The 10,526-nt window shown below is 42.2% G+C and overlaps 1 protein-coding gene across 29 annotated transcripts in view; it reads right to left on the reverse strand.

The window, feature by feature from the left end:
• BEND7 (BEN domain containing 7) overlaps window positions 1-10,526 on the reverse strand; it is a 94,064-nt gene that overhangs the window by 52,661 nt on the left and 30,877 nt on the right. For all 29 annotated transcript variants that reach the window (XM_078329501.1, XM_078329499.1, XM_078329502.1 and 26 more), the window contains 3 exons: window positions 8,776-9,078; window positions 5,095-5,217; window positions 1,544-1,809 (listed from right to left, as the gene is read on the reverse strand). In XM_078329501.1, the coding sequence (XP_078185627.1) occupies window positions 1,544-1,809; window positions 5,095-5,217; window positions 8,776-9,078 (692 nt within the window). The remainder of the gene's footprint in view (window positions 1-1,543; window positions 1,810-5,094; window positions 5,218-8,775; window positions 9,079-10,526) is intronic.

Raw genomic sequence — 10,526 nt, forward strand, 5'->3', positions numbered from 1 at the left:
TTTAAAAAAAGCCTTTAACATCGAGGATCAGGAAAAAGTTCCAACAACTTTCCAACCATATCCAAAAGACTATAAATCGTTCTACTATAAGGACACATGTACACGAATGTTCATTGCAGCACTGTTTACAATAGCAAAGACCTGGAATCAACCAAAATGCTCATTGATAATAGACTGGATTGGAAAAAAGTGGCACATATACACCATGGAATATTATGCAGCAATCAGAAATGATGAATTTGTGTCGTTTGTAGGGACATGGATGAATCTGGAGAACGTCATCCTCAGCAAACTGACACAAGAACAGAAAATGAAACACCGCATATTCTCACTCATAGGCGGGTGATGAAAAATGAGAACACATGGACACAGAAAGGGGAGTACTAAACACTGGGGTCTATTGGGGGGAAAAGGGGAGGGCCAGTGGGAGGGGGAGGTGGGGAGGGATAGCCTGGGGAGAAATGCCAAATGTGAGTAAAGGGGAGAAGGAAAGAAAAGCACACTGCCATGTGTGTTCCTATGCAACTGTCTTACATGCTCTGCTCATGTACCCCAAAACCTAAAATCCAATAAAAAATTAAAAAAAAAAAAAAAAGGTCACAAGATGTTTTCGTCCCCTCCCTCTGTGCAAGACGCAATGTGCATAGACCCTAGCAAACTGTCTTCCCACAATTTGAAAGTGAGTACTTTTTAAAAAAATAGCAATTTGTTTCCTATGTAAAGTTTAAAAGGTACGACCAACCTCCAATCCTATACAGGCCTGTGGGAATTCACAGCAGGATTCTCATCCTATGCAATCGGGTAATAACAGATCCCCCATTCTTGTTTATTTTAAGAACTCTCCCAACAAGTTAATGTTCATAACACAAACATACTTAGAGAAAGACATTGTAAACAGAAATGCAATTGCAAATACAGCACACTATTAAACAAATTCACTTCTGGCCCTATGAATGTAAAATAGCAAGTCAGATGGTTATCTTGGATGTCATGCAGCATTCTGGCCATGATATTAAAATAGGAAAACCTTTGCAAAGCATTAACCTAGCATTACACGGAGTAAATGGCACGGCGCTGCCACCTAATTAGCAGTGTGGCTTGCATCTATAAAATAGAATTAGCATGACTGCTCCTTTTTTATTATTAGTTTGTGTTTCCAGAAAGGTATGACCTTATCTGCATGGTTCTGTTCATTTATGCCCGTCTACAAAGGATCTAATTATATTCTTTTAGGTCTTTATGCTAAGGAAATTGAAAACTGCTACCACAGAATTAAAAATGCAAAAGAAATTAGGGAGCAGATTATTTATGCCACCACCTCCTCCTTTCGGAGGCAAGGACTGGAAACCTGTCTAAGTAAATAAGGCACGAAATTTTCAGAAAAGAAAACTTCAGACAAGAAAATTATTACCGGTCTTCTTTTCTTCTGTCTCACATATATTCTGTAAGTTTATCTAGTTGTCAAAAGGGAAATGTACGAATACTATAAAATTCCTGAAAGTTACATTGCATTAGAGTCAGCAGCCAGAAAATAGCGACTTACATCTGAGGAGGGTGATTGCAGAACAATGCCGAATCCTAGCACGCGGCTCTTCTCCGGGGAGGTGGGCTCAGCTGCCTGGACAGCAGATAGCTCAGAGGCCACCGCCGCCTTCCTCTCAACCTCGGACCCGCCGGGCTTCTGTTTCACAGTAAGAGGTTCCACAGTCTTTGGGGGCACTTTTTTCTTTTTATTTCTCTTTCGTGAGACAGCAGTTCGCTGGGAGCATATAAGGGAAATTGGGGGTTGTTGTCTGTTTTGAGTTCCAACTGCGAATAATAAACAAAAATATGGTACAGGCACATGTGTCTGACTCAGGAAAACTTATCTCCGGTCTGTCCATGTGCTCTACAAACTGAAACCGAAACGAGGAAAACTCCAGGATGAAACTCACCAAATAAATCTCCCACTGGACCTAAATGTTAACAAACGCAAGCTCGGAAGCACTTTGAAGCCCTGAAGGCAGAGGCATACTCAGGAGAAAGCTTTACTGCAGGTGAACCGTGACAGCGTACTGCTGTTGGGTTCAATCCAGAGAAAGGATCATGAGCTGTGAGAACACACTTGAGCGTAGCTTTATAAATCACAGGACATGTTTAAACAAATGAGAACTTCGGGACTTAAATTTAGGTAGAGACGGGCGTGCTTCCCGGTAAGCCTATTTCAGGACGATTCCCACTGTTGTCTGGGTTTAGACTGATCAGGTCCCAATAATCTACAGGTGCCAAAATGGACAAAGATGAAATAGTGATGATCATTTGGGCAAGACTGATCCAAAGTAGTAGTCTGGGATGATTCTATAATACGGACCCGTAAGCAGGTGGGAAAAGCCTATTAGTTACCTAATTAGGACCGGTGAATCCTTCCTCACCAAATATTCTCCACACATCAACCGCCTCCAGAGCACCCTGCTACCTGGCTTCAGACCAGGCCACATCTCTAGACCTCGGTTTCCCATACTGGAAGGAGCAATATCATTCTGTACAAGTCAAACAAATTAGTGAAATCTAGAAACAGTTCCAAAGACAAAAAGCACAGTCCAGGGACCAAGTATTCAAACTGAATCCATACTTAAAGAAATCCAGGATGGCAAATTACAGTTCTCACAGGTGCGCTCTGAGGAGTAATGTTTGCTAACCATTCAAAAATACTCTCTTGGAAAGTGTAATTGAAAACATGGCATCACTGTTTAAATCCTCAAATATTAACATGGCTTCCTAAAGATGGCTACAGGGTGTCCCAGCTTTTCAACAGAAATGAGCCTATTAAACAAGTGAAAACTAAGGTCTTTAAAGGCACATACACATGGATCACTTCCTCTTACCTCTTATCAGTCTGAAAATAAAGAATATTTACACTTTGATCCTGATATTTTTGTCTCCAAATGTGAAAGTGATTCATAAATATTAGAAACAAACTAATTGCATGACAGAAGAGCACCGAAGTTTTTAAACCAGTTGTTATCTAGCTCACTGCTTCTCCACCGTGGCTGTACATCAGAATCACTCGATTGTAAACACTGAGATGCCTCAGCCCCAGCCCAGACTAAGTGAACCGACACTTCCAGGCATGCAGCCTGGGAATAGGTATTGTCTAAAAACTCTTCCAGAAATTCTACTGTGCCGCCAGGGTTGGGAACTTCTCTTTGTTCTATCTGCAATCAACCTCAAGGCTGGGTCTGCACCCCTAAAATCAAAGGGACCACAAATAATGATCATGATGGTCTAGGCCCCAGGCCTCGCTAAGCCTCACGATTCTAAATGAAAAATGACAATCTTTTGGTTAAGAAACACAGGGACTATCTGAGGTTTTCTTCTCCTTTCACAAATCTAGACACAGCCCAAGTCCCTGGCATCCAGATCTTACCTCTAGGTCTTATTCCTTGTCTTCTTAAAAGAAAGGTGAAACTTTCTAAATGTAATTTAAATCTAAGTCTTCAGGCATTAAACCCTTAAGTAAATCTACCCACATGACACAAATTTTTTACGTTTAAGAAAATTAAAGGAGAGTAATTTATTCAGTTGATCCTTTGTGCCATCCTACAGCTTTGGAATCGTTTACCTCCCTAATCTGCAAAGGTTCAGAAAAGAAAACACAGCGACAAAGTGGCATTTACTTAATAGATTCTAAAAAGGCTTCCGTCAAGGATTTAAATGGTTGCAATTTGTAGCTTGCCATTTCAGTAGTAAGGAGCTTAAGTGACAAAATAAATCATTACAATTTCATATGCATATTTTCTTAAGTGCTAACAAATTCCTCCTCGGAGAAAAGAATCCCAACATCATAAAGTAACCTTTCTTTCTGAGCTCCTTATTTAGGAGACGTTAACCTCTGCCAGGTTAATGACAACACGGATTATCATGGTGGAGCAAGGTGAGTCCAATGCATACTGACCTGAGCAAAATGCTTCCTTGGGGTAAAATCAAATTCAGTGATTAAAAAGATGCTGTTTTTCAGAAAGTAGCTCATGCTGCTTCAATGTGATCTTGGATGATTGATATATCTAAGTATTAAGCTTTTCCTACCAAAACCAAATAATTTTTATAATTAAAATTTTTTCTATCAAAAATTATACTAGAATTCACTAAATGGCATCCTGAACAGCTTCTGAGTGGCAACCTCCCTGAATGCCCTTCCGATGAAAGGGCAGGAAAGCCAGTCACGTCATGGCTAAGATCAAGGGATGATTTCCCTTGACAAGAGGGAAAACTTAATAAAATGATTTATTTCTATGTGGGACAAAAACAATTCTGTTTCCCCTCAATTGTGAAGATCAGAAAATACAGCTGCTATTATCAAGACCCAGACTAACAGACTTCTCTAGAACGCTCCATGGACTTTAAGACCACACTAATAAAACAGCTTAGGCTTGTACTATGCCTTATAAAGTTTATTTACATCTACTACGTCATTCTATTTTGACAACAACCCTATGAATTAGACACAAATTCTCCATTTCCAGACAAGAAATAGGAAGCACAGATGCATCACACAGCTCGAAGAGCAGAAAGTGGAGTCCAATCCCAAACCACAAATCCACTGCTCTTCCGTTCCTCAACTTGCCTGACAGCAGTGAAAACGAAAAGAGAAGTCACAGAAACAAAGAGGACGGAGTGGGAGGGTCTCTGAGCTTCTGAATGGCATCCTGAACAGGAGAGAGAAAAGCCACTGAGTACAGCCTGGGGCTCAACATTTCTTATCTGCTTACGTCCTTGAACACTGAAGCCCATGCTTCCTAGAGGGCTCCTCCATATACAAGTGTTCCCAAATTTAATTAACCGACATTTGTGAAGTACCAGGAGATCATGGAATGCAGTCTATCAAGCACACGCATATAATTATATGAGCTGTATCGGTAGCAAGACAAAATACGTTTGATTCGCTAAAGGAAAAATGGATTGCAGAGAAAGCTGAAAAAACAGATAGTTGAAAAGGCACAGCAAGCCAGCAAGGTGAGAAGGAGGCTTTAATAAAAGCATAGTGAACATTCCAACAGAAGATGTCAGATAGGCACTAAAAATCAAAGGACTCATTCCGAGGCCTGAGCCTTGTACCTGCTTGAATTTGCATTAATTTCCGCATGGTCCTGAGTTCCTGGAGAATGGCCTGCAACGTTGCCTGGCAGTTACAAGTACAGCAGCTGGATCCAACTGATGAATTCACCACTGGAAGCTCTCCTGAGCACGAAAGAGAAGAATGACATACTCCAAACAAACAAACAAACAAAACACATAAAGAGCTGGGGAGAAAAAAGAAGTATCTTGGCAGGATTTTGAAGTATGTGTAATTACGATGACACTGTGACTAAGGAAAACGGACCCGCTAATTATCACAGCCTGAATCTGGGGGTCTGACTTTACCTAATGATCCCGGCTCCCATATGCAAGGTATGTGCTGTGGCTCGGTGCCGGAACCCACATGCACACACACACACAGTGAGCGGCCACAGCGGGCCTCCCTATTGTCAGAGCCGTCCATCTCTAGTAACGACACCTCAGAACTCATTGTAAACACACTCACACTAGCTCACACAGAAAAACCCTGACGACAGCCCTGCAAACACTATTTGGTAGCTGTGCGTAAGAGTTCATATCAGGAATTGAGTTCTATTGAAAATAGTTTTGATATTAAGCACATTATTTCAAAAACAAAGACCTGTGCACACACGAAAAGTTTTAGAAGCCTCTGTGGGTGTGGCGTTTGGGGTAGGGAAGGACAGGAGTAGGGATGGGAGGGTATACTGAAATTGGATGGGTTCAAGGGTATTGGCGGGCTGACTGGCTTTTCTTCAATGTAATAAATAAAACCATCCTACCTCTCTTCTGCATTCCTCTTTCTTATCTTTCCCTTACCCTAGCCTCTTTTTCACTGTTTACATTTAATGACTTTTCCAGCTGGGCACAGTGGCTCACGCCTGCAATCCCAGCACTTTGGGAGGCTGAGGCAGGCGGATCACCTGAGGTCAGGAGTTCGAGACCAGCCTGACCAACATGGCGAAACCCTGCCTTTACTAAAAATACAAAAATTAGCTGGGCGTGCTGGTGGGTACCTGTAATCCCAACTACTTGGGAGGCTGAGGCAGGAGAATCACTTGAACCCGGGAAGCGGAGGTTGCAGTGAACCAATATCGTGCCATTGCACTCTGGTCTGGGTGACAGAGCGAGACTCCGTCTCAAAAAAAAAAAAAAAAAAAAAAAAGCAATGCCTTTTCCTTAGTAAACCTATCTTAGTCTGTTTCCCTTATAGGTAAGCAAGTATCTTCCACTGTCCTTAGGATGAAATGAGACATTGGGAAATTGCTCTTACAGTGGGTTCCCTCCAGCACCTGTTCACACCGAGCACCGTAAATGGAGCAGCTTACAGACTCCCAGCTCTTACATTTTCTCGGATGGGAGCAAGGTCAGTTCTACGGCTTTGTTCCAACGATATGTTTTATTATACTTTATATACCTTACATCCTGTAATACGCATTATCTGGGAATACTATAGAAAAATTCACCAGAGCAAAACGATGACATACTTCAAGATAATTTAGTGATCATAGTAGTCCAATTATTTACATTCAAAGTTGTAGCAAAACTGCAATGTTAGAGTGTTAAAACTGCAAATAATCCCAATGAAATACCAAAGTAGTCACAGTTATATGTAATATATTTCTTTTCTTTTCTTTCTTTTTTTTTTTTTTTTTTTTTTTTTGAGACAGGGTCTTGCATTAGGCTCTAGTGCAGTGGCATGATCTTGGTTCACTGTAACCTCCGCCTCCCAAGCTCAAGTGATTCTCCTTCCTCAGCCTCCCAAGTAGCTGGGACTACAGGCACACGTCACCACACCCAGCTAATTTTTGTATTTTTTAGTGGAGATGGGGTTTCGCCATGTTGGCCGTGCTGGTCCGAGCAATCCACTCATCTTGGCCTCCCAAAGTATTAGAACTACAGGCATGAACCACCACTCCTGGCCATGTTTCTGTTGAAAGCATCAAATCAATATCTATTTTCAAACTGATCTGGGGCAATTTATGTTTGTAACTTTTACTAACTTGACTGATACCTTCAAAGCAGACCCACAGTCCCTGCTATACTCTGGGAAATAGAACTCTGTTTACTCAAAAGTAGCCGATGTGGGGTTTATTAACTTCACACACACCTAAGGGTATTTTATTTCTCTTATTCTCTCTTCCATTGCAGTAGCATTGGGACAGTCTCAAAAAATATTTCTAGGCACTATTCTAAGTACCATCTTTATCATTTTTAGAGGACAAAACCAACCCTTTTCAGCTTGTTATAAATCATTTTTTAATTTTAAAGAGAGCTGACTTTTTATTTTTATGGAGGAGTCTTTAAAGAGCCATGTCCCTCTAACCTGGACACATGCCAGCATGGGAACTTTGATACTGGCTTATGTAATATTGAGAGGAAGAGAAGACACCCATACATCTCTGGGGTCCTTCGCTGTCTCACCAATGTCTCAGGATGGCTTTTTACGCCTCTGAACCGCAAAGTGTGTTTAAATAAAAAAACCAAAACAGTTCTCTTTTTCTTGAAGGATATTGTGAAATGAAAATGAAAACGTATGGAAAAAAATCCTTAACTTCTTAAGGAGACTGAAAATGCTTTCTTACCTTTTTCTTGTTCTCTTTGTGAAAACTATAGATCTGCACATCTCCACACTGTTTATAGAACAAATATTATAGCATCCAATGTGGCTGGCTAGAAAACTAGTATGACCAGAGAAAGCATCAGGATTTTTCCTTAAGCTTTGAAAAGAAAAACTGTTGTTTGACTCTTTTCTTAACAATCAGGAAACTTGAATTAAGAAAATTTTAAAGGAATACTTTCCATTGCTAATGAAGTATGTTATAAAATATGGATCACTGGGTCCAGTACTGACATGGGATGCTGGGTTATGGCCCTCCCTTTATCTGGGATTCCTCTGATAATGGGAAAGGCGAAGGAGTAAACGAGAGGATATGTCAGTAACACACCATAGGACCAGGAAGCTTCTTTTAATGACAATGGCCAGCTCTTTCTGCCCTAATGTTCAGTTTTTTTGTGATGATAATATCTGTATATTATCTGTATATTGAACTCCTCTGCTGAGGCCCCACAGAGCCTCCATCAGATATTATCTGACAATATACAGATAATAAATAATCGCTTTAACTTTTTTTTTTTTTTTTTGAGATGAGGTTCCGCTCTTGTTGCCCAGGCTGGAGTGCAATGGTGGGATCTCAGTTCACTGCAACCTCCGCCTCCCAGGTTCAAGCAGTTTGCCTCAGCCTCCCAAGTAGCTGGGATTACAGGTGTGCATTACCACGCCCAGCTAATCTTTTGTGTGTTTTTAGTAGAGGCGGGGTTTCATCATGTTGGCCAGGCAGGTCTTGAACTCCTGACCTCAGGTGATCTGCCCACTTCGGCCTCCCAAAGTGTTGGGATTACAGGCGTGAGCCACTGTGCCTAGCTCGCTTTAACTTCTTAAAGGGCTAAAATCTCTACCAGGAAATCTTCACTTACAACATACAACCCCCATCTTTCCTAATTCTCAATTTCGTTTTTTTTTTTAATACTCTCCAGTTTTGTCCTTTGTGTCTCCCTGCCTTTTATAGTAACTCTGTGAAGGCAGGTAGCTATCGGAAGATTTAATAAATTGAACTCAAATAACACAACAAATATTTAGAAATAAAACACAACAGTACAAATCCCCATGAGAGCCTTCTGAATGTTTGTTGACAACCGTACCGTTGGAGCTCGCAGCAGGGTGGGGCTGGCTTTGGAAGGTTCGAGAACGGGTGCCATACTGCCCTGAGAACTGTCCACTCTGGGGTGGTAGCTCATTCCACACACCACGTGAAGACGGATGGAGGCTCTGTGGGGCCTCAGCAGAGGAGTTCAAACGCGGAGGCCAGACTAGATCCAGGTCCTGGGGCTCTTCCTTTAGTTTCTCTCCTTCTTTGCCAACTCGCTGATATATCCGCCCAGTGCTGTCATTCAGTAGTCTTCTCATCCCTGTAATTTGCTTTTTTATCTCCATGCTTTCATCTCCTAATGGAAACAGGGCCAAAGTTAGCATTCTAAATTAGTGAAAGAGAAAAACCGTTCACCAACCAAAAAGAAGAGAAAGGAAAAAACAACCCTTCTTTGGAAATGGGAAAGAAGACTGATTCTGTAAACTTAATCTGTAAAATGCAAAGGCAGGAGAACTGGCTACAGTCTGAAAAAACCCATCCTATTTCTACTGCATCTCATTTTAAGCTCTTTCTGTAAGTCTCTTACAATAAAAGAGGTTTCTTGAGAGTGTGTCATTGGCAACAAACAGGAAATTCCCTCTTTGGAAGCATTTTCTGAGTGAGAAGGTCATGAGGAAACAGGCTGAGACAAGGTCAAGGATAAGACTGGACAGTAGAAGCCCTCTGCCCTGATGTGCCACAGCCACCTGTGAGGAACAGGCAGGTCGCTAACATGCTCTGCTCACTGTCGGTCAGCTTCAGCAGGCGGGGCGAGGGTAAGGAAGAAAGCCTGGACTGGCAGAGATGCAGGGCATCACTACCAACACGATGTCCTCCAGGATGACACGCTGGAGACATCACCTTCAGAAAGGAGGGCCGAGGCGACAGAGAGGCGCCAAGTGGCAGCGTGACAAGTGAGGGGGCTTTGTTTTTCTGGCACCCTGACTCCCATCACGTCAGCCCTGGTGATGACTGACGGGTCCCTGCCACTTGAGGTCACTGGCTGTACCAGCACAGGAAGGGTGGCAATGCAGCTTCCCCACCTTGCCCTCCTCCCATGCCAAACGCACTGCCACCTCCCCACTGCAGCGTCATTACGTGCGAAAGGTCACGGGCGACTGTGAAACCCCACCTCACCCACACTGACTTTGTTGTTGTTGTTGTTGAGACAGTCTTCCTGTGTCACCCAGGCTGGAGTGCAGTGCCTCCCATCTCAGCTTGCTGCAACCTCCGTCTCCTGGGTTCAAGCGATTCTCTTGCCTCAGCCGCCCGAGTAGCTGGAACTACAAGGTGCGTGCCACCACACCCAGCTAATTTCTGTATTTTTAGTAAGACAGGGTTTCACCGTGTTAGCCAGGCTGGTCTTGATCCCCCAGCCTTGTGATCTGCTGCCTTGGCCTCCCAAAGTGTTGGGATTACAGGTGTGAGCCAGTGTGCCCAGCCTGACTTCTTTTTTTTAAGATATTTCTCCCCCTCAGGAAATTTTTCTTAAACTAAAGAACTTCTATACTGCACTAAAGAGTACTTAATAAATATTACTTAAAGATGTCTATAATATTGTATAGATAGAAAATATTTTCCATCAATAATAATATCAGAGGATGCTGATATCTATTGGGAGCTATTTCAAACATACTATCTTCTTAAACTGTGCATTAGCCAGTTTAAGATGAAGTGTTCTTCATAAAGATGAAGTTCTTCATAAAGAAGAAGAGAAATGGACTTTTTTCCCCTCAAACCCAGAAGATAAAATCTTAGGCCACC

This window comes from Callithrix jacchus, chromosome 7 (assembly GCF_049354715.1).
Source record: "Callithrix jacchus isolate 240 chromosome 7, calJac240_pri, whole genome shotgun sequence".
In the NCBI taxonomy this organism is placed as follows: Eukaryota; Metazoa; Chordata; class Mammalia; order Primates; family Cebidae; genus Callithrix; species Callithrix jacchus.